At 38.7% G+C, this 24180-nt stretch overlaps 2 protein-coding genes across 4 annotated transcripts; both read right to left on the bottom strand.

Annotated features, from left to right (window-relative positions):
• Nucleotides 1–930: 930 nt before the first annotated feature.
• On the bottom strand, nt 931–6582 carry rag1 (recombination activating 1). 3 transcript variants are annotated; one of them, XM_042753236.1, is made up of 4 exons: nt 6394–6582; nt 4927–5256; nt 3682–4817; nt 931–2804 (listed from the first exon to the last, which is right to left on the bottom strand). In XM_042753236.1, exons 2-4 carry the CDS (start codon nt 5232–5234, stop codon nt 1057–1059), a joined length of 3192 nt encoding a protein of 1063 aa, XP_042609170.1. In that variant the 5' UTR covers nt 5235–5256; nt 6394–6582; the 3' UTR covers nt 931–1056. The 3 variants fall into 3 exon arrangements, with proteins under 3 accessions (XP_042609170.1, XP_042609169.1, XP_042609171.1); XM_042753235.1 differs by having other exon boundaries at nt 4927–5253; nt 6394–6581; XM_042753237.1 differs by lacking the exon at nt 6394–6582 and adding an exon at nt 6200–6387 and having other exon boundaries at nt 4927–5253.
• Nucleotides 6583–19842: 13260 nt separating this feature from the next.
• Nucleotides 19843–23163, bottom strand: si:ch211-256a21.4. The gene is made up of 4 exons (XM_019068632.2): nt 22804–23163; nt 22482–22675; nt 21198–21389; nt 19843–21113 (listed from the first exon to the last, which is right to left on the bottom strand). Exons 1-4 carry the CDS (start codon nt 22926–22928, stop codon nt 20803–20805), a joined length of 822 nt encoding a protein of 273 aa, XP_018924177.1. The 5' UTR covers nt 22929–23163; the 3' UTR covers nt 19843–20802.
• Between the last annotated feature and the right edge of the window lie 1017 nt (nt 23164–24180).

The following is a 24180-nucleotide window of genomic DNA, read 5'->3' as shown; positions in this document are numbered from 1 at the left end:
ACAATTTAAATTGTCACTTGAGATTACATGACAAATTAGCATTTGAAATTGTTGTATAATGTATCAAAGAAAGCAAAAAAAAATCAAATAAATCAAGACAAAAAGAAACCAGTAAAATCAATTCACAAAGAAACCAATCAGATGAAAAATAAAATAAAATACATTTGTAAAGTAAATCACCAAAATCCTCTCAGTTTAAGATAGCACAATAAACACAATGATACTATTAAACAAAATAAGAGAAACATGATTAATAAAATGAGGTTACGAGTTTAAGTGAATAGCCCACACATCTCTAAACTGTAAAACATACAGTAGCAATAAAGAAAGTCTAACAATAGTCAATAGGTGCTATGGTGTAAAACACATGCTAATTTCTTCCAGAATATTTGAAAATGTGTTTGTGTCAGTGGCATGGTGCAAATGTCCTGTGGGACCTGTAAGATTGAAGACTGAGGTAGATTATGGGATAAATGTATGTGAATGTGCAAATGCTGTAGCATAGTGTCTATGGGTGTTCATAGTCATTTGTGGACCAGTTGAAAACCATCAAAATACTGCACTGCTAAAATAACTCCTTTTTCTTTAGACCTTCTGCAAAGGAGACAATTTGTGTTTTCTAATTTCATTTTGCCTTTGTCCTGTGTGACATATTAATATAGCCATCGTAAATGTGGGGCTCCTTTAACATAATTTCAGTGACTTACAGCTCCCTCATACGTTTTCATAAATAACCCTTCTGTATGAATTCGTGAAGGTGTCACAACCTGGCAATACAATAAAATCCCTCATATTTCACAAGCAGCAAGAGATAAAACACAGACAATTTGCCCCTAAAAGCTAGGGAGAGAAAAAGACTGCCCATTCAATTTTATCTCTGCCATAAAACAATTTAGCTAACATTTATGCACTGGCTTCAAAAAAAAATAATGAAGTGAATAATAAAGCCATTACACGTGATATTAAATATCATCTCAAGAAATAAAATCAATTACTTAACAATATTTTCATTAGCAAGAAAAAGGGTCCATTAAAGAAAGTCAATCAAAGAAACACTCAAAAATCTGGGACTTCAAGAGCTATATCAACTTCATCTGGGGTCTCTTCTGGGTTGAATGTGGCCTGCATTGCTTTTGCTGAATTCTTGTGAGCCTCCATAAATTTCTGAAGATACTTGGAGGTGTACAACCAGTGGTGTTTAAGTATATCTTCAAGTTCAAATGTTTTGGACTGCCTTGCATTCATCTTCCGAAAACGCCTGAACAGCTTGTTCCCAGACTCATTGCCTTCACTGGCCCATGCTCCAATAGACCCTTCTCTCTCAACAATCTCAGGAACATGGGCCAGAGTCTTGTGGAGGTAGTTGGTAATTTTTCCATCATAACGGTACTTAAATGTGGTGGAAAGCAGATCAGCAAATTGCTGAGAGTTGTAGCTGTATTGACAAAGTTGGACAGGGCAGTCTCGGGAGGGACAGGTGGAACGCCACACAGGCTTCATCTGGAGGTAGAGGTCCATCAGTTTTTGTAGTGCCTCACGCCGTTCCTCAGAAGGAACCAGCTCACAGACCACATCCACAGCTTCACGTGTCATCAGCCGACGAGCATAGTTTCCATTCATCCTCATTACAGGCTTGAGTTTCAGCTTCTTTCTTAGCTGTTTGTCCAGGGCTGACCGCCAACGACGGCGTTCCTCTCGACTCGGATTGCTCTTCTGGTAGACTTCGCCAATCTCATCCTGAAAGATCTTGTAAAATTCAGTAGCATTGCCAATGTCGCAGTGCAGGGCATCTAGAGTAGGCTGGGTCTCCATGAATGGCTTGGCAGAAACACCTTTGACCCGGTCACGGAGCTCATCAGCAGATTCTGAGAAAGGATTTTTCCTCCAGATTTCATAGCGCTCAAGATTTTCATCATGGCTACGTGTGATGGAATGTAGCACCATGTTCTGAGAGGCTTCAGCTCGGGTTGAGTCGCAAAGTGTGCATATGTAAGTGGAGCCTGATGCTTCTAGGCCTTCCATTTCACGAACCATCTTCTCATCGTAGCCTGTCCCCCGGAATAAGAACCTAAAGGACCGTAGCAGACCACCAACCGATAAAATAAGGCGACTTTCTATCATGGCTTTCCGCTCTGCTACCACAGGGCCCAAGATGGCCGTTAGGGTCTCATGATCGGACTCATCCACAAACATGAGGCACAAAGGTCTGCAGGAGAGCTCAGAGTTTGGCTTTTGTTCCTGAAAGATGGTGATGCCATCATCTTCACCCTCAACTCGGATGGAGATGGACATGATTGTGAAGGAAAACCTCACTGCCTTCTCAGGAACCGCTGGACCACATCCATGCTTCTCGCTGACATCTCCCATACCATCACATGATTCTTTCACCACAACGGTAAAACCGGAGGTGCATATGCTGTCATCTAGCTCCCTCTCTCTCAGTCCTTCCATTATGTCCTCCTCCAAATCTTTTAATGCAGAAACCAGTGCCACATCGTAACGGAATCTTCTGGAGATAGTGTCCGCAGGAACATCATCAACAGAGGTTGTCCAACCAGAGAGGCCATCAATGATGCCCACATCCCAGGAGCTGGAAACATTTTTTAAAGCTGGCTGCCACTCAAACTGGTGAAACCCAGGAAGAAGCTCTTTCTCAGCATTACGTAGAGTGTGCAGGGGCTGGAAAATCTGGCGACCACTAGTGGCCTTTACAGTGCGGTACATCTTATGGTACTGACTGCAGCTGAGGAAGGTGTTTACCCTTATAGCCAAACACACTGCAGGATGCAGCCCAAATCCCCTGCCTGAAAGAGAATACAGAGGGAAAACAAAACTGTGTGAGATAGAATCAGAAGTTTGAATTCATATAACTGTTTATCCAGAATAAACTCAAAGATTGTGAGCCTGAATGTGTGATTATGTGCCTGTGTGTTTGTGGACGGATTTCAGAGCACTATCAAATGAGCGCCAGCATATCTGGAATTCTGATTGTAATTGCAGCATGTAATATGTCCTAATTGTTCTAGATTAGCAAGATTATTAATGCTTAAGTTAGAAGAGAGGTGACTCAGCTGGGCTGGAAATACTGATCTATTGGCTGATGATGAAAACAGGCAGCAGCTGGGCCCTGTTCCCCTGGGGCCAAAGACAGTATCTATGTCATTTGCAGATACAAGGGCTACTGATGTTGTTTTCATCCTAACAGGCTCTTTACAAGAATTGTTATTGTGTATTGAGTCTCACGTGTGCACGTACACACACACACATATTCGGTAAAGTGGTGATTATTCTATTTAAATTGACAGTGAGGCATGTAAGAAAATAATTCATAAATTTGTGTTGTGTAGATAACCTTGTGGACGTGTTCAATTAATTTTGTGCATCTATTGCAGGTAGTAAATGTGAACATAATTGTGTAAAATTACATGTTAAAGCTGTTGTTCTATGAAAAATGAGTACAATTATCTGCAGTCAGGCAGTGAAAATTAGACTAGTTCATTCTAGAAAACAAATAATGATGCCATATATTAGATTGTAAAAATGTTATATATTCTTATTCTTGGTGGCTCCCAAGCTTATGTGAGTAAGTCAATAATGCATTATCTGTTTATTCTAGTTGTATTTGTCTGACAACGACAAATGACAGTCACATATTGTGGGTGATATGTTTCTTGGCAGTACCTTGCATCATAGCTTCCAGTTCATCTGCTTGTTTGTGTTCATTCCCAGCTCTCAACGCTAGAAGGAAGAGCGTCAAACAGACTGACTTCACATCCCCTCCTTCTTCCTTTTCAGCAAAAACCTTCACCTGGTTTTTCAGGTCTTTCAGCCTGTGCTTTTGAGCCCGACGGGTCAGTGACAGAAGGTGCTGTCGAGGACGCCCACCTTTGTTGACTGGCAAGTAACCATCGATATTCTGGTCTGAAGGTGTTTGGTCTTCTTGAGACTCTTTTTCATGGTAGTGGTTGAGGCAGTGTTCCTTAAAGGAGTCCAATCGGACCCAGTCGCTGCATCCTTCTCTGGGGCAGAGTAGAGGTAGAGAGTTGAGGGTGGCAAGGAAGAATTTGGCTGGCCTGATCAGGTGGGATGGATTTAGATGTTGGTTACAGGAGGGACAGTTTGGGCCCAAAGCATGACTGTATCTTAGGATGCAGACCCGACAGAACAGGTGTCTACACGGTGACTGGACAGGGTCAGAAAGCAGATGATCACATACTTGGCAAGTAACAGCACGTATGAAGTCTGCTGGGACTTCGGTGGGGATGAGCTTAGTGCTCAGATGGTCCCTCTGGCATTGTGTGATATTCTTTACCCACTGTCCTCTCTGAACTGATAGTTTTAACCATTCTTTCCCACCTGATCCCAAAATATTCTCTGTGGTCTGTCTCCACACTCTATTGGCCCCTGAGAATTCTGAGGAGTCCCTTTTGATTCTCTTTGGAAGGCTGTGTGCACTTTTAAGTGGTTTAGCCCGCTTCCTTCCTATTCGCTGAAAAGAGCTCTTCTTAGGGAAGCAGAGGTCGCAGTTGGAGGTGTGGGGCTTCCAGTCTGGGATCTGGGTCCTAGTGAAAGAACAGAAACCTCCTCCCCTCATGGCAGCAGTCCAGCATCTGTGACAAAACAAAGATGGATGCACCGTCTCCATGTCGGTTGTCACATCCACCTTGAAGACCTTCAAGATCACTTCTGGCCAGGTCAGAAACTTGCAGCCCATCCTACGCAAGGCACACCGACTGGACTCTTTCAAGTCTCCCTGGACTTCATGCGACGGACCTTTAGCCTTCCGTATTGAAAGGCCACAAAGGCGACACAAGCATCTGCAAAAGACACAAGTAAATTAATCTTGTAACATATATTACAAATGTGCACAAGTTGAAACAACATTCAGAATTCACACAACTAACTTAATATTATTATAAGACTCACTTGAGAAGATTCATATGTGTATCAATTTCCTGCAGCTTAAGGTCCACTCTCCCTCGAGCACTCTCCATGTTTTCCTTACTCTTCCCTCCAAAACAGAGCTTCATAACACTGCCTGGAGAGCCTGCCACCTCCATTGCTACCTCAGGCTGGTTTTCCTTCTCCACCGGTGTTTCATTAGGCAGAGGGGCCTTCTCCATGGACCTGACCCGAAAGAGCTTAAACTTCCATTCCGAAAACTTAGGATGTGACAGTTCGTCAGGCATGGATGCTCTGGGAGCATCTTCAGAACTCCACCTCCCTTTCTCCATGGCGTCAGCTTAATCTCAGCTGCTTTCAAGAATGAGAAAAGAAAGTGAGAAGGAATAAGATTAATTGTTTATGAATCAAGAGTTTATGAGACTATGAGATTAGCTTGGCACTGCCAAGGAATATTCTTAGGTGTAATAGAAAACGGTGGGAGGTTGGGGGTTTCAGGCTTACAAATCCACAAAAGAAGAGCAAAACAGCATTATTTTCAAGGCTGTGACACAATCAGACAGATTTACTTAGGTCTACAAGTGTAGTTTGTTAAAAGCGGCCCTGAAATCCTAGCCCAAATGGGAGAGCTTTGCTCTGACCTGGAGTACAGCATTATACCATAAGTGGCATTAAGCGCCTCTGTAAAATGCATGAGACAAGCATTCAGAAATCGATCTGCTGCCGAAAACTTAATTTCTCTCCTCCCTAACACTCCCGCTCAGGGACCCAACATGTCCTTTTTTCTATCCCTCATCTTTCGTTTAATTTTTTGCCACTCATCTTTCTCAGGTACCAAGAGTTTGCTAAATGGACACCTCTAGGGCTGTCAATCAGTTATAATAGTCATTTACTGTGCTGAACCCAAAGTTTAAGTCCATGGAGGAGCATGCTGGCATTTAATGGATTACTCGAGAGAGAGAGAGAGAGAGAGAGAGAGAGAGAGAGAGGCAAGTCTTATGATGCACAGCCACTGACTGAAGTCAGATGAAAGGAAATTGTAATGCCAGCCATTCCCTATTAATCAGATTCTATCCTGTGTTTCAACCATGTCACTCCCCAAGTGTGGTGATCTGCATAAACATACAAATAAAAACAAGGACTAGCTCAGATGTCACATCACTCTAACTAGTAGTAGCTATCAAACCCTTGCAGACCCTCAAAACAACTGTGTCATGATGTGACTCTCCGCTCTCATCCCATCCACGAAAACGTAAAACGGTCCTCTTTCCTGATCAATAAATCAACAAACGCTTACCATAACACTCCCATGGCGAGTACATGCTGGCATTTTCTCTCTTTCTCTCTCTTTCTCTTTTTCTTTTTCTCCCTCTCAGCTTGTGTTTGCACCCTGGGTATCTCCAGCTATCAGCTCTGAAGTGAACTATTGAGACATGCATACACACAAACAGCTGAGAGCATTCAGTCTGTCAGTCAGCTGGGTTGTCCTACCTTGTTTTTGAGGCTCAGCTGGCGAATTCTCCCCTGGGGCCTTTCCGCATGGGGGCACAGGGGAGGCCTAGTGCGTTTTTGGGTGCGGATGTCTTCCAGGCTTTCTATCTTAGAGTGCCTGGCTGGATCTCAGTCACTTGTTGCTCCTATAAAACACTGTGTCTCTCCATAGGAAGAGAGTCCTATTTATACCTCTCTGTGGGGTCCTTAACCGCCACATTTTAGCACCTGAGATGGTAGGTCTCGGGAAGGGGGTGGGGGGGTGATGCTAACCACAGTCACACACAAGCACACATACACACACACTTGCACTAAGATACGTAATGAGGACATAGACTTCTATTGTTGATGACACTTTATTTTTATGGTCCTCTGTAAACATTTTGTTGACTGTAAGTAACTTTGCAACTACATGTCAACTACCAGTCATTAGAGTATTAGTAGACTGTCTACATAATACCTGCTGACACTATTCTGATAGACCCCCAAACAGACATTCTACTGAATATAAGTAATTTAGCAAGTACATGTTGACTAACCCTAACAGTCTGCTTATACTCTACTAATACTCTTATAAGAGTTAGTTGACATGTAGTTACCTTTAGTCAACAGGGGGCCATCAAAATAAAGTGCAATCCTATTGTTTTAATTATAATTAGCATACAGACTAACTATAACCAAAAAAAAAAAAAAATCAAAATCAAGACATCCTTCAAAGGGATATTTTGTCATGTTCAGTAAACTATTTCAAAGTAAACTCTCATACACACATATACACCAATATGAAACATCATAGACCTAAGATCTGCACACAGATACTCCAATACACAACATAAACCAAGTATTTTTGACACACAAATGCACATGCACAGTCTGCATCATAAACACGTGTCAGTACAAGCCACATGGATACAAACTAACGCATCCCCCTGCTGTTTTTCCCCGGCGCTTTCTGAAATTCATCTCCAGCAGGTGGTCCAAGCCAACATGCTGCAGCTCTGCTATTTGGTCCCTCTCTATATAGAAAAACAGATGCCGTTAAAACACATCAGATCAGAGGAATCCATTAAAAGAGAGCAGACAACCATCCACTCAAGGCTGCTTGACTAAAATGTCCTTTACACTGTATTCAAAAGTTGGAAAAGCATAGCAAATATAGGGTATAGTCCGACTGCATTTCACAATTTTAAATTCCCGCTGAGACAAGTTTATTTTTCCGTTGACTTTTTGGGCAAATTACCTAAACTAGGATGTCACTATAATGAGCATTATCTCTACTAAGTGGGCTCTGTTGCAGTCCCTCTATGAACTGTGTTGGTGTCATCAGCAAATATGAATTAAAGGGACTTATTTGTTGATGAATAAATCAAGGGTGTTTTTGCAGAAGAGTTATTGTGCCGTAATTGGTGCTATTCTGTCTAGACTTCTTGGTGTGGGATCTGACAGTCTAGTCATTAAACAGTCACCAAGTGCCTGCAAGCATTGTGTGGCCTGTCTCATCTGAGAGCCACAACTTCTGCAAACCAAACAAATTGTAAACATCATAAATAATGTACAGTGTAGGTCATTCTACAACATGACCACCATTTGTGCCCTATATATACAAATGTATAAAATGACTTTGACAATGAAGAGCTGATGCAATCTTTTACTGTGTTGATATAGACAACGACAATCATACTGTAGAATGACCCATATAATACAACACACATAAATATGAAAATTAATTATTTAAATTCAAATGATTTAAATACATTTAAATGGGTGAACAGAGAGAGGAATAAATAAAACCTCATTATTGCAAGTCATAAAGGGACGGAAAGAGATTTTTATGCAAAAGAAAGTTTGCTTTCGGCCAAATTATAAAAGCTAAGTCTATAAACCGAGTAACATTTGAAAAGTCATTGAAAATACCAGTTTCCAGTTCACAAGTGCTCCTCCATCCTTCACAAAGATTCCTTGAGAGCCTGAAAAACAAAGCTAACATATAGCATTAGACTGATCATGATAGAGGTTTCTGACTCATTAATGTTTTGTACTGTATTATTTAAAGGAACAAATCACAACAACAACAAAAAAAAAAATTACAAATCTGTTATCATATACCCTCATGTCGCTGCAAAGCTCTTTGACTTTCTTTCTTCCACAGAGAACAAAAGGAGGTATTTCGCTAAATGTCCAAGCTGCACTTTTATATACAATAAAATTTGACTGATTCATACTATTAAATGTCAAAATGGAATCATTTGCCAATCATTTGTGATTCTAAAGACAAATGGGATTGGGACAAAATGAAAACAAAAAAAATTTTAACAAAATTTTATTTAAAAATTCTAATAAACACCACAAACAAAGCATAACAAGTAAGATGCTACTTTTTGGTGAGGAAATGTTAAGCAAATTTCACCTTCTGTGGGAAAAAAAAAGCATTTTTTTTTTCTAAGATGGCCATGTTTTCTGATAAAGTCCTATTTTCATGTCAAAACTTACAATAGTTGCTAATTAAGAGCGTAGCTGTTCGCATTCATGTGGTGCTATAAGCCAGTAGCCATCAGGGTAAATAAATGATGACAGAATATTCATTTCTGGGTTAAATTTAACACTTTAAAATTGTAGTTAACCCTGCCAGATCCTTCAGTCTTCATAAACCTAAAGAATGAGATAAACAGAAAAAAAAACGTAGGTCTGTTGCCATGGCAAAGCAAACAGAGCTGCAGATGTCCATCTAACAAACAAGCAGTGACCCCTAGAGATCTGCGCCTCTCTCCGCCTGCTAATTGACTTGTTATTGATAAGCCCAATGGCAGTTTGATTTATGTGAAAATTGTCGTCAGTCGACAGCCACCTGGCATTAAGCTGGGTGTTATTCTCCACTGTGTGTGAGTTTTTTGGGGAATAGTTGTTGAGGTGCTGTTATCACCATCTGAGGGGACAACTGGCATGTGCGGTCAAAGATATTGGTGTCAACGCAGAGGGCAAAATTGAACTGCACACCAATCAAAGCACATTATTTGAGTGAGGAGATGAATCATTGACACGCACGGTCTTTTAAAGGTCACTAGTACCTGTTTAAAGAGCTTTTCATCCTCTGACATTTATGTGACGTTTTTATGACGTCAAAGTGGTCATTTTGGTTTTGATCGAATAACTCAGTGTATTGAATCCCATAATTCCCTGCAGTGCTTGGTAGTATGAAGCACCACTCACAATAAAGCATAACACTAGCGTAGCTTTTCCTGTAGGAAGCTAGTTTTTGGCAAGGAAATGTTTACCGAATTTAGCCCATGCCGGTACATTCTGTGGGCAAAAAAAAAAAAAAAAAAAAAACTAAGATGACCATGTATTCTGATGAAGTCACATTTTCATGTTAAAGCTGACAACAGTTGCTATTAAGAGCTTAGCTGTTCACATTCTTGTGGTGTCATAAGCACTTAGTAAAATGGCTTGATAATCAGGTTATTGATGAAATGTCCAAATCAAGCATCCATTAACAAAGATGTCACATTTCAAAACACATACTTCCTGTGATACCCGTGCAACTGCAATTGGGAATGCTAATGGCTAGCTTTCTCCAGGTATATCAGACTTGTTTGAAAATATAAATTATTTGGACATTTTCATGTTAGTGGCACTAGAAATTAAACGCTCATTATTAAAAAAACTCATCTTTAAATCATAATTAGTTTGTAAATTGGAAAGTTTCAACAGCTTCCCAAACAGTGTTGTTATGCAATCAGATAAATGACTAGAATATGTAAAACATATAAAAATACATTTGTGGAGTGGATGAGGCCCTGTTCCAGGGGGTTTAACAAATTCTTCTTCTTCACAGACCATCCTTTTTCCTCTTTTCTCCAACTCTCCTTCCTTAAAGTTTATTTTGTAAATGAATATTTCAAGCCCTGGCCTTGAATGCACAGCCATTTCTCAAAGTTAGTTGACAGAAACTCTCCCTCTCTTTCTTTCTCTCTCATCACCTTCCCCTGAGCTCTGCCTAATAATCATTAATGCAATTATCAGGAAACACACTATTCATTACTGTCTTTCCATGTCTTTTTTTCTCTCTCCATCTGTCTATGTCTGGCCCCTCTTACCCCTCATAGATGGGGCCTGGGAGAAATTGACATGTCGTTGTGTCTGTCTGACCAATGTTGCTTTTCCTGCCTTCAAGTTCTGTCGGGTTCTTTTCTGTCACTCTACTGAAATTTAATTAACTTCTAATATTGTGCCAGTCTGTGTGTCGTACAGGCTTTTCTCATTATCCAATAATACAGAATTAGACTCAATCTACAGCAGAGAAGATGGCGTTTGTATTCTTCAAACATGCAGTAAGACCTGCATGTGTCTGCGTGTGTGCTCAGAAGAAGAGCTCACCAGATGCACACTATGTACTCAAGTAAACCTTCGGCGATGAAGCCCGTCAGCTTGAATCCGGGACAGCCGGGTGAGAGAGAGTGGAGGGAAAGAAGCTGGGTGTCTTCAATCAAAATAACAACGCTCTTTAATTCTGCTTTAATTAAATCTGCTTTTTCCCCAAGCGAGGCGCAGGATCAGACAGCCGCTGGAGACTCACAGCCCCGCAAAAGTCTCTCCTCCGAATGGGTTTGTGTTTAATCATTGCGTCTTTACACTCTGTCAGAGAGCTTTCTATTCCAAACTAATGCTGGTTTACACAGCCGGCCTTCTGAACGAGAAAGCTTAGAAAAATGTACACTGAATTTAGAGACACATAGATAGACAAATAAATATAGACAGATAGATATAGACAAATAAATATAGACATATAGACAGACGGACGGACGGACGGACGGACAGACGGACAGATAGATAGATAGATAGATAGATAGATAGATAGATAGATAGATAGATAGATAGATAGATAGATAGATAGATAGATAGATAGATAGATGATGGACGGACAGACGGATAGACAGACAGACAGACAGGTAGATAGATATAAAAAAAAATATAGACATATAGACAGCCTAGATAGATAGATAGATAGATAGACAAATAAATATAGACAAATAAATATAGACATATAGACATTAGATAGATAGATAGACAGACAGACAGACAGACAGATAGATAGATTCTGTATATACATAGATATATACACATAGACAGACGGATAGATATAGAGTGTTAAATAGAGATTAATAGATTGCTAGATCCAGACAGTCAGATAGACAGACAGACTTTATTAATATATTAAACAGACTGCAAGCTGTCTTTGTCTTTGCAGTTGTGTGTGAGAATGAAAAGATGAAAAGAGCAGCCCTGTCTTTTTATCATGACTAACCCTCATCTGTCCCTCCATAGTCGATCCGGCAGGAAAGACAAACGGCGTCCACTTTCAGCAGTGAAGTCTGCTTATTATTTTCCTGTCCTTTAACTAAAAAGTCCATTATGAGAAATGGCAGGATGGCTGTGGCCTTTTCAGCACCGCTGGTGTCACACTGCAACCCTGAGGACAATAGAGCCCCTGACACAGGCGTTAATTCAGGGCCACCTTAACAGTCTGATCTTTAAATCTATTCGCTCTGTAATTATAATGGAGGAAGGAGGGGTGAGAGTCCACCTGTCAGACCGCAGAACTATGTCCAGAGCACCGCGATATGGTGAGATCGTGGCCAGCGAGCATCTGTCAAAATCTATCATTTGTTTACAGCAGGAGACGGCCGCTGGGATAGCATATGGCAACCGCTGATGGGTACGGTGTGGCAGTCGATCAGAGACAGAGAAGCAGAGCAGATGCTGGACGAAGGATTCAGGAATGGGGCACTTTGTGGCACCCCTGGAGGAAGATTTCATCACTCAAATGTTGCTCAGTTACTCATTTATGCATCATCCTAAAAATAGAGAAATAAAATATAAAACAGCGAAATTAAAGTTAGAGTATTAGTGTGTAAAAGAATAAAAATCTAAAAAGAAAGAAAAAATAAAAAGATAATAGTGATGCAAAGTATAAAACCTAGTACTTTAAATAAATAAATAAATAAATAAATGTGAAAAAATACAATATAGTAAAAAAAAAAAAAAAAAAAAATTTAAAATGTACAGTCATTAATCATCAATAAAGTAAAATGTACAGTCACAACTAGAAAACTTAAAGCTGCAATTGTGACAAAGTCGCATTTAAAGGGGTCCTATTATGCTCTTTTACAAAGTCTTGATTTTGTTTTGGGGGTGTACTAGAACAGGCTCCCATACTAGGTTGTTCGAAAATATATATTTTTCACATATTTTACATTATTACAACACCTCTCTCCCCGGTCTGGCATGAACGGCTCGAATAGTTCCTGCATCAAATAAAGGCCTTCCTTCTGAAATACGAAATGCGCTGTGACTGGTTAGCTGCACCAGTCTGTGTTGTGATTGGTTAGCTGGGCTAGTGTTTGTTGTGATTGACAGCACTCGGCGCCTGGTCGGGAAATGTCATGCCCCTTACCATAGCCGCCTGCTGTGAGCTTGAGTGTAAATATGGCATCAAAATCAAATCAATTTGAGCGTGATTTACACCCGGATGATTGTAACCACTCTAAGCTCTTCTGCCTTGGGAAAGCTAGCGTGTCTCCAGCAGTGATAACACTCTCTGCCTTCTCTAGTGCAGCTCAACCAGGTCTCATCCCATTCGTCGATCTTTGTGATATCACAAATCCCGGAAAATATACGTTGTAGTCCAAACGAGTCGTTCGTTGTAGTTTTTGAAAAGTGTTTTCTGTTAAATAAAATATCTCATTTTGAATTTGACTTTGAGCTTTGTCACTTTGCAGATCTTTTTTTATGCTCAAACAGCGACATTACAGACTATCTCAAGTTGAAAAAGTGAAAAAGCATAATAGCACCCCTTAAAAAAGAAAAAAAAAGAAAAGTTAATTGTAACCCAGATTAAATTATAAGATTATGGGTTATATATAAAAATGAGTACACAAACAAATAAAAAAAGATTAAAATAAAATTGCATTTATGTGAAAAAGCTCTAGTTGTGAGACAGCAAGTCACACTGTCACATATAAGTTACAGTTGGGAGAAATAAAATCCCGGTAATGACACTTGAAGTAACAAAAGGTAATTGTAGTCACAACTAGATGATGTAAAGTTGCAGGTGTGACACATTTCAGTCTATAAGAAACAACCAAGATATTAAAGAGATTTCATTTGTGATTTTTCTTTCCTCTGGGACGCTGAGAACAGTATTGCATGAGTTCAGAGGATTGATGAATCATGGCAAGTTTGCTGCGACTCCACATTGCTGACAGTGGTGCAGTTATTGAAGCGATGCTTCCTGTTACCACCACACTGCAAAATGAACCACTTATTGTAATGATGAAAGGAAACACTCTTCCCCTCTCTGTCTCCCACTTTCTCCTCTGCATTTCCTGTTTCCTCTCTTGGTCCCCTGGGGTGCGCATCGCTCTAATAGAAATGGCTTTTCATTCTCTTCCACTAAGCGGATGGATGAAGGCAAAAAGTGTAAGTTGTTTATTCCAAAATAGATGGATGAAATAGATTTGATTTGTGGTAAGCAGCTTCTGAGAGGCCAGAGTGACACATCCAACACGACGGCGGGAGATAATCAACAGCATATAGATTGCGTGGTCGTACGTATGGGTATGTAATGCCAGGAACATGTGCTGGCCAAGTTGCAGCCACTCTCAAAGTCAACATACCATTTAATCTCTGGCTCACCTAACACTACTACAAATCAAATCCTTTTATTCACTATCACCATGCCTAGAGACGAGATACAACACTGTCGCTTGCCTTTCCCTAGCCCGTCTGCCTGATTAGCATTGCCTGCTTGATAAAAAACTTCTGTTTCTAGGCCTTTCAGATGAAGCAAGTCGACAAACTAGTGTTTGGAATGAGTAAAATCATCAAACCCTGCAGTCAAACAGATGTGAGATCACATACACACCTGTAAGACAGGCAAGCGACATGTAGTACAGAGCGATACTCCCTCTTCGCTATTGAGCTGATTATCAGTAACACACAGTTCAAAAACACGCCCACGTGTGCAAACACTGATCCGCTGCAGATGCGCAGCGTAGCGCCCACTCGCTGTCGTGAAGCTGTCCGTCACAATTAGCCACAGACAATCTTGAAGTGAGCTGACTCAGAATGGGAACACGCGAAACAACTGGCAGACTAGCCGAGGTTAACGCAGAGTGTCGCAGATGGCACACAGCTCTGATTTCTCCTTCATCTTTAGACAAACTCATATCCGCACACTTGTGGATGTGTCAAAAAGCGTACAATCTCAGCTAATCATAGGTTCTACTACAGCTACGCAGGAAATACCTAACTTTTGTGGGTGTACACAGCCGCTACGCAAGGATGTGAATGCTAATGATAGCTAGGCAAGCCTGATTTTTCTGAGCAATTCATAGCAATTGCAGTTGCATTCTATTTGGTGTTATGGACTTCAGCATTAACTGTCTGCTTCTATGCTAAGCAAGCTTGATTTAGCACCGTCATAGTAATTGATAACAGCAAAGTAGCATTATTAGCGGTATAGCAGCTTTAGCGTTAACTGTCTACATTTATGCTAAGCAATATTTATAAAGCTATGTCAATTTATTACACAACAAAGTTGCATTATTGATAGCTTATAGGCTTTAGCATAAACTGTCTGTTTATGCTAGCAACACAAGATTGATTTAGCTACGTAAGTTAGCTTTCATGCTTGCATACCTAAAATGTGTCATAGGATTTCATAATAAAGTTGTATTTTTCGTGGTTTAACAGGTATCAGCATAAATTTCTGCTTCTATTGTTAGTTTTTTTTCTACAATCTTTTTCTACAGAGAATGTCAGAATTTGAGCTAAACTATAAAAATGTATACCTTGTAACCTGAATAATAAAATTGGGTTTAAGTTCACTGCATTACCCTTTTGAGCATTGAGGTTTATTAGTGCAACAGCAATACCATGGTTTTACTACAAATAAATCCAAAAAACATGATTACTAATAGTTAAACAATGATAACCACAAATGAACCATGGCTTTGCTACACTAACCACCATGGTATTTGTAGTAAAACTGTGTTTATAAAAATGGTAATGAATACGCCAAAGAAACATGGTTACTACACTTTTACTATAATCAAACTAAGGTCAATTTACGTAAGGGTACAAGAATAACCACATGCTAACAAAAACACTCATAGCACATTAGCACCTTTCACATTTTCTCAAGAAAATCTAGTTCTAATCATGTTTATGTTAGTAAAATAATTGCCAAACTCACTATTTATTGAAAATAAATTATTTCAGTTTCAGATTGAGACTTGTAGTTTACCAGATATACTCAAAAGGTGATGAGAGGATAACATATTAGAGCTAGCCTTGTCCATGTCTTTCTTTTTCTTGAGACCATATATGACAATAATAGGCCTGAACTTCAATTTATTGCCAAAAAACACAATTCCGAATGCTTTTCTGCTGTGTAAGGATGCTTCATTCCCATCAAAAAGCCCATAAAAGGAAGTACTGCCACCAAGAAGCTGGTTTAGATCATTTTAATACAAGCAGTTGTCAGTGGAATTACTCAGTGGTTTAACATAAACCCTTAATCAGCATCTTTCAAGTAGAAACAACCTCAAACCAACATACATACCTGCATCAAAACACTAAACAAGTCAAAATACAACTATAGTATAGCTATTATTGCTAACAGTAATTGTTAACTTGTGCAACTGAGTGATACTTAATATAATGCCAATTTTTGAACAGAGGTATGTTAATAAGATCAGAGTTACTTGTTAAAAACATGCTTAATGCATTAGCAACTATATAGCATCATGGCAGTTTTGCTACTCAAATTATGTCATGAAAATCTAGTTCCAATCAAGTTCACGTCTGTAAACAAATTATCAGCATATCGTTGTGCTAAAATAGCTATTCGCTTAACAGCACTTGAGCTACTCCCCTTCACACTATATAACTGAGGATACAAGATCCGGGTGACAGATTGAGGACCGTAACGAATCAAGATTTGGATTTGTCAGTGGAACAGCCCGGCTCGATCCCAAAGCTCTTCCCCTGGTTGTTTATAATAAAGCTCTGGTGTGCTAAAAAGAAACGAGTATGATCAGTAACAGCTGCTAGTGGTGTAGATGATCAGCCTGACACATTACACAAGACTAGACATAAAAATGACCAATGTAGGGGCCGGTCTCATGGCCACAGATTGATTTCAAGTCTAAGGCTAGACAAGATTAGCCATTAGCAAGGACACGAAGTGGAAAACCTAGCCTTAACTCTGATTCTGTCACACACAATCTGAAACCAGAGAGGAGGTGGATGAGGATTTTTGCGAGTTATAAGTGAATTGCGTTTCAAAGTCTATGTTAGCAGGGGAACATTTCAAAGTCCATGTTAGCAGGGGAACAAGGACCTGCTGGAGAGACAGGTAGTCAAATGAAATCCAAATTTAAGGTGGCACTCGATGGATTTTATCTTATTTTACACTCCTCCACTCTGTCATATCACGTTTTCCCTTCTTCTATCTCTCAATCACTTTATCTGCAATCGGCTGTCTCTCTTTCTCATCTGACTCTTTGTGGTTAAAGCTGTGAGCATGCCTAGCAAACCGTTAGGTAAAAAAAAGTCCAATTACACCAGGCTGAGAACATTTTATAAAAAGACACAGCACATGAATCTTTATTTATTAAATTCCAGAATACTGAACACTGTCTGGTTTTTAGGCGACATTTCGTCCAAATGTGCTTGCGCGTCTGAACAGATGAAGCAAGTCCACACGTGTAGGCACACTTTTTTTCTCTCGCTCTCTCGCTACTCACACACACATACACACACACAAGCAAACAACCTTCCTGCATGAAACAACCTTCCCTGATTTCATTATTCGTCAAATAGGAAGAAATGAGACGGAGAATTGGCGCCTTTTTCACAAGACATGTTACAACACTGTCACCAAATGGCGAAGTCATATAATTACACCTTCTGTTTCGATCACACAGTAGAAAAACACACACACTTACACACATAGAGAGAGAGAAAGCACTGAAAATCTGATTAAGGTCGGCTTGCCTTGGCAGCCCGTGTCTTTATTTATTTACCTCAGTAAACACACGCTCACTTTATTCTGGGAATGTGAAGCGTAGCATAATTAGCAGAACATGGCTCCCTAATTGGGCTTTAATTGATATGAAGTGTGTTGCCAGGGCTGAGGCCTCACATAGCAACACATGCGAGCAAGTGGGCGTGGCTTCGCTGTCAATCAGTCCCACTGGTACGGCTGAAGAGGAGTAATTTAAAATGACCGCCTCCGACCAATTACTAAGTGAGCTTTGGTTCCCAAGCAGAACAGGTATATTTTATTTGAGGACATATGTTTATAGCGCTAGAATGATGCAGGGATATACAAAATACATCAGGATACATTTCAATGTTTCATCCTCTGCAATGACTCAGTTTAATTTAGTAACTAGTTTCTGCCAAACCACCACAGTTAGCAATATGCTACATTCCATTTAAAGGCGGATGTGGGATATTCTGACTTAATATCTCCGAAGCTCAGAAAAATATAAATATATATTTATAAATCAACACAAATGCATTGCTAGCACTTGTTTCTCAGGTGTATGATTACCAACATAGAAGATAATTTATTAATGATTTTTATTCACTGAGTGGAGTTTTGCTAAATCACAGCAGAGCATAGGAACTTTGACTCAGTCATGCATTTAATTTGATTAAAACATGATTTTTATTCACTGAGTGGAGTATTATGATTTAAAAAAAAACAGGCCTGAAAAGGGGATTTGTGATAACAGCCAAAAAGGAAAGTTGTCTAAAAAATGGGAATCAGTTTTAAAAACTGAAAGAAAAAAAAAATGATTATGCATTAAAAGTAAATTGTGTAAATTTTGATTTGAAGTTGATTGTATAAAAGTTACTAACACTGTTTGTTCCTATATAAGCAAGTAATAAGTGAAGTGCACTACACAGTGTTTTTTTTTTTTTTTTTTTTTTTGCAGGGGAACAAGGACCTGCTGGAGAGCTAGGTAGTCAGTTATAAGATTATTATTATTTATTATTTATTTTTTTATTGATGCCAGTGGTGGCTAATACCAAGTATTATTGTAGTAACTTTGGATGTGCCCTATGGTAACCATAGTAAGTTTTTGTAAAGGGGAATCAGAAGTTCATTTTGAACAGCATTTGCACTGCCCAAAAGGGACACTTCAGGACAGGCTAAAAAAAATAAAAAATAAAAGAGGTCCTCACCTGGGAACAAACAATCGTAAATAACACTAAAAAGTGTACACAGCAGAAAAAAGGGCACACCTGCATGTCAGCATTGTGTGGACAGCTGAGTTCCTCTGAGAGCCGCCCTGCACTGAAATTCTCCTCAAACGATCATTTAAGTGGCCGCCTGCATCCAGGACACACACACACCTTTCACACAGAGAGGCTTTCATGCTCCCCTCGGGGGAGATGGAGATGTCAGCCAGTGCGCTCTCAAGCTCCCCACCGTCACAACCTTCAAGGACACTCAAGTTCTGTTCTGAGGGCCAATTAAGTGCTTTCCTGATAGTAAATAAAAAAAAAACAGTTCTCTGTGGATTTAATAACAAACTCATTAGGCACTGCTAAAAGGACGGAACTGCCTTTTAATTAGACCCGCACCTGATTAATGCACAATTAACACAGCCAGTTCATTCATCTCATCTTGGGTGGGATCAGAATGTAAACACAAGTTCAGATAGCTCTCAGTCTCATATTTTGTCTCCATGATAATGAAGAACATAATGATAGAGGGCATGACCTCAGTCTCAGAACACTACTGATGTTTTCCTGTATAATTTTAATGGTCTGCATACACTGAGTTCCAAAAGTCTGAGAACACTAGTGAAAATGTTTCTAATGTGCATTTGTCTATTTTTTAATTCACATTAAGTTCACAAATTTGTGTACTTCTTTAGAAACCTAGACATAGTGCCAAATTAATATTTTTTACTCCAAAACCTTTAAAATTATATATATATATATATATATATATATATATATATATATATATATATATATATATATATATATATATATATATATATATAGATTACTCAAATACAATGCTGTTAAATAAAACCAAAATATTTTAAAAATCATTTGTGTAGTTGCAATAAAATAAATACAAATAATAAATATTAGAAGAAAAAACATGGAAATTAAAAATAGAAATCCATAGCAAACTAAAAAAAGTACTAAAACAGAAAATGAAATAAATAAAATTAATATTTTACACAAATATCAAGTATTTATTATATATTTAATAAAATGAGAAAACAACAAAATTACTGAAAGTTAAAAATTAACATGAAAAACAAAAACTAAAAATGTATCTATCATAAATAGATATCTATCTAAAAAAAAAAAAAAAAAAAAAAAAAAAAAAAAAAAAATAGATATGGACTCAACTTTATATGAAAACCATTTCATTTATTGGTTTAAAACAGTACAAAAAGTATTGTTAAATAGCTTTAAAAATACAGGATAGAACATGATGCTCTTTGGACTATCGCCAGTAGAGAGCACTGTTTGCACTTAAAAAAAGACAGATAAAAAACAAAAAAACAACTGCAGCACTATCTAGTAGTGTTGAATTCTGCATTAGCACCTGGAAGTCCCTATTACATTAAGTGTTAGCAGTAGAAAAGTGCTCTGACTATTTGAATCAGTATTGTCTACAAAATTGAGAACAAGCAGAAAAATCTGGAATTAAATGATCACCGCTTTTGGCAGTGGGAATAAGGGGAAAGGTCAAGTGGATCTTAGAAATGAATCATTTTTCTATGCAAGAACAAGTATGTTTCAAACTGTTTCAATAACTTTTTTTAAAAAAAAACGTATATTTTCATTTTTTAAATATGCCACTAATGATTGCATTTGTAGCATTTCTTAAGTACTGCCTATTGCCATTCTTAGTAATTTTATTATAGATTTACCAATCAGATATAAACTACTTTAGTGTTTTTTGTTGTTATTTCAGTTAATAATTTAGCATATTTAAGTCTACATCCCTGAAAGTCACTGTATAATTTACACAATAACATCTGCAGGCAACGACTATTAAAAGTTCTAGAGAAATAGCCTCTTTGCAACTTCAAGATCCTTTCAGCTTTATGTTTTACATTTAGATAGTGAACTCTGATATTTGGGCATCCTCGTCCAAATACATCTGTGAAGCCACTGTCAAAGCCAGCACTGAACCTTATAACCTGTAGCTTTGTGTGTCACATCGCAGAGAGCAGTTACAGGTTTCTCATCCAGGTCCTTGACCCCTGTTGTGAGGGATATGCTCAGCTCATATATATGGCTAGAAGACAAGCGAGACCAGAGTCTCTTCTCTGTATTTCCTTGCTACCTTCTTCCTCTCGTTCAAGGCACTGACAAATACCTCCTAAAGTCAGGATGAGTCTTATGCTGTGAACGATGGCAACCCTCACTTAACGACCGCGTGTGTGCAGCCTCCGGAGCCTTCCACCACATTTGGGCAGCATTTTTTAACTCCGGCAGGATGTCGGGAACCACAAACTTCTCTGCCAGGAAGACCACAGGCAGCACGGCCAATAGAGAAGCCCAACCCACCACTCCCAGCCAATAGGATGGGCCGAGTCGACTGACATCATCCCTTATCTCACCAATATATTGATGGGTAAAAAGCGCCCAGCTGAGAAAAAAGAAAAAACCTGTTGGTAAGAAGAAAAAAATGGAGAAGGTTAAAACATGTGCATGTTACTTGGCTAAGGAAAGCTAAGTAACGAGGTACTGACCTGTAGGTACTAGTGTGAACAGCAGCAGGGTGGTCGGGTCGAGTGCCTGGCCTGCCATCAGCAGCGAGCGAGTGTTTGAGTAGGAACGCACCGTTTGAGACGTCCAGCAGAGGGCAAACATGAGACACAGCAGTCCAGCGCTCACAGACATCAGGAAAGCCACTGCTGCAAACACTTTTTCAGCCTCCAGAGCTGTGGAAAGCAGACAGGGACAGACACTCCTTTAATACTGATGCATGTGATACGATATAACATGCTCCTTGGAGACAAAATAAAAAAAAAAAAAAAAACACACCGTTTTCATTTTTGTGTGAACTGTCCCTTTAAGAATGTCTAACATAAAACCATGACATCAAATTTCAGTTTGAGTGCTCTTGAAGAACAACATCTCATCATGAAACTATTTAAAACTGAACTGATCAGTCATTACTTCATCCTTCATTATTTATATCATTCTTCATTTGTCTTGTTCTGAGGAAGAACTAAACTGAGGGGAAAACCAGACAGGCTACAAGTAATAAAACATGCGAGTAAAGCAAGTCCAGCGTGTCATAGCCTGTCTGCTGCAGCCCACCGAAGCGTAGAAACCCCTTCAACACAAAACCATATCATTATTTTACGCCAACGTTGGAAATTCAGGAGAATTTTTCAGAGAAATTCTCTCTCATTTGACTGCTCTGTGCTTCTCGGCAGGTCAAAACTTGCAAACATGCCACGATATGCTCTAATGCTTTCAGTTCCCATCACACCTTCTGGCTATTTATTTTAATACTCCAAAAAACAAATCTTATAAAGGCCTGAAAAGTGAAACACACAATAGAAATGCATTTAATTGGGCTTTTTACTGTTTTTCAATTATGCATCTTTTATAAAAGCCAAGTTTTTAAGATCCAAAGCAGTTTTATAAAATTAATGAGGGCCACACGTGGGCTACTAAAATATTGCTGTCGCCCACATGACAGGTCAAAACCAAGTCAAACAGCTCCGGAGGCGTATGCATACAGTTTTTTGAGGGGGTACTAGTACCAGTCATGATTCACTTCTTTCCCTAGACAAGATAAGACATGACCACAAAAAAAATAAACCACAAAAAAACTTTTTAACTTAATGTTTAACATGTAAGGTGACCCAATTGTAGTATATGTTACAATTTAACACCACAAAATATAATATAATATAGTATATTATACTATCTTTTAACCAAACATTTTGAACAATACTAAGCAATGACAAAAAGCTTTTACTCCCTAAGATACATGAGAATAGCAGCCACACAACACACACCTTTAGCAATGTCTTCAGTGGTCCGGCTGTCATCCAGTCTGGTCTCATTCCGTGAGGTCCACAGACCCCGGTCATCCAGCCACCGAGATGTCCAGATCGCATAGTTGATACACAAACAGCCCATCAAGCCGAGACAGGATTCAATAAATCGAAAACGACTCCTCGAGTCAACAAGTTCTGGTCCTTGCATTGCTCTGTTGAGAAAAAGCGAATGGTTAGGTATAACAACAACAAAGTTGCCAATTTAGCTGGAAACTAAACTTAAAAAATTTCAGTTGGTAATATCAGACAAAATTAGGCAATCGTTGTTAGGTTTACTTACCTTGAATGGGTTAAGTCTTTAAAAAACGTTTTCAAATGACAGAGATTTGATTCCACGGAGTCCAACGACTGTAACTGATCACGTTCAAATATCAAATGAATCAAAGAAACGATGTACAGAAGCATCTCTCACTTCCCCCTCACAGTGCTGTAATACGACACTGTAAAGATTTCCCTCTACCCACAGTGGAGTCCCACTCGCAATGGAAACTCCCCCTCGCATAAACATACACACATACACTGTGAGTGCCTAAATTCCCCCAGAAACCCTGCGAGTGTTTCAGTGAGTGTGATTTGGAAAGTGAAAATGATATTTTATAAATCAATCTACTGTGCTCAAAGTCTGTGGGCTGAATTTCACCAAATTTCCAATACTGGAGAAAAAGAACAGATACAAAACAATCAATCAATCTATATATATATATATATATATATATATATATATATATATATATATATATCATAATATATGTATATAATGATTACTATACTTTTTTTATTAGATTACTATATGTGTGTGTGTGTATATATATATATATATATATATACATATATATATAATATGCAAAATGTTAATTATAACAAAATAAGAGGGATCATGAAAATTGCATGTTATTGTTTAGTACTGTCCTGAATAAGCTATTTCACATAACAGATGTTTATATATTCTCCACAAGGCAAAATAATAACTGAATTAATAAAAATGACATTAGTGCATTAAGAGCCAGCAGGTGTAAACTTCTGAACAGGATGACGTGTAATTTTTTCTTATTTTGTTTAATGATCATATTTTTTTCATTTGGTACTGCACTTAAGAAGCTACATAAATACTTAAATGTTTCCCAGAAGACAAAATAAGTACACTTTACCCTAATCAGGCAGTTGAACTGCTCAGGGCCGAACAAGGGACGCATGAAAACTATCACAAAACAGAAAGACAGTCGTGGATCATCCAGGAAACGACACACAGTATTAAAATCAAAGTTATTTTAAACAAATTAACGGGGTCATTTTTAGAAATTCAGTTATTATTTTGTCTTGTGGAGAATATTTAAACATCTGTTATGTGAAGTAGCTTATTCAGGACAGTATTAAATAAACAATAACATGCAATTTTCATGATCCCTCTTATTTTGTTTAAATTAACATTTTGCATATTCTGCAAGGGGCATGTAACTTTATGAGCATAACTGTATACACACACACACACACACAAATATATGTTTATATACATAAATATATAATTTTGCTTCTTTTAGTAGTAAGCGATACAGCCTGAACCACAGTAATTGGAGCAATACATCAGGAGGGTTGCTGTGTCGTCATGGCAACAACTAAATGGCACAGGAAAGAACCACTTTCTATTCTCCAGCAAGGT

Source organism: Cyprinus carpio, chromosome B25 (genome assembly GCF_018340385.1).
Source record: "Cyprinus carpio isolate SPL01 chromosome B25, ASM1834038v1, whole genome shotgun sequence".
Taxonomy (NCBI): Eukaryota; Metazoa; Chordata; class Actinopteri; order Cypriniformes; family Cyprinidae; genus Cyprinus; species Cyprinus carpio.
This window is presented reverse-complemented; position numbering and strand designations above follow the sequence as displayed.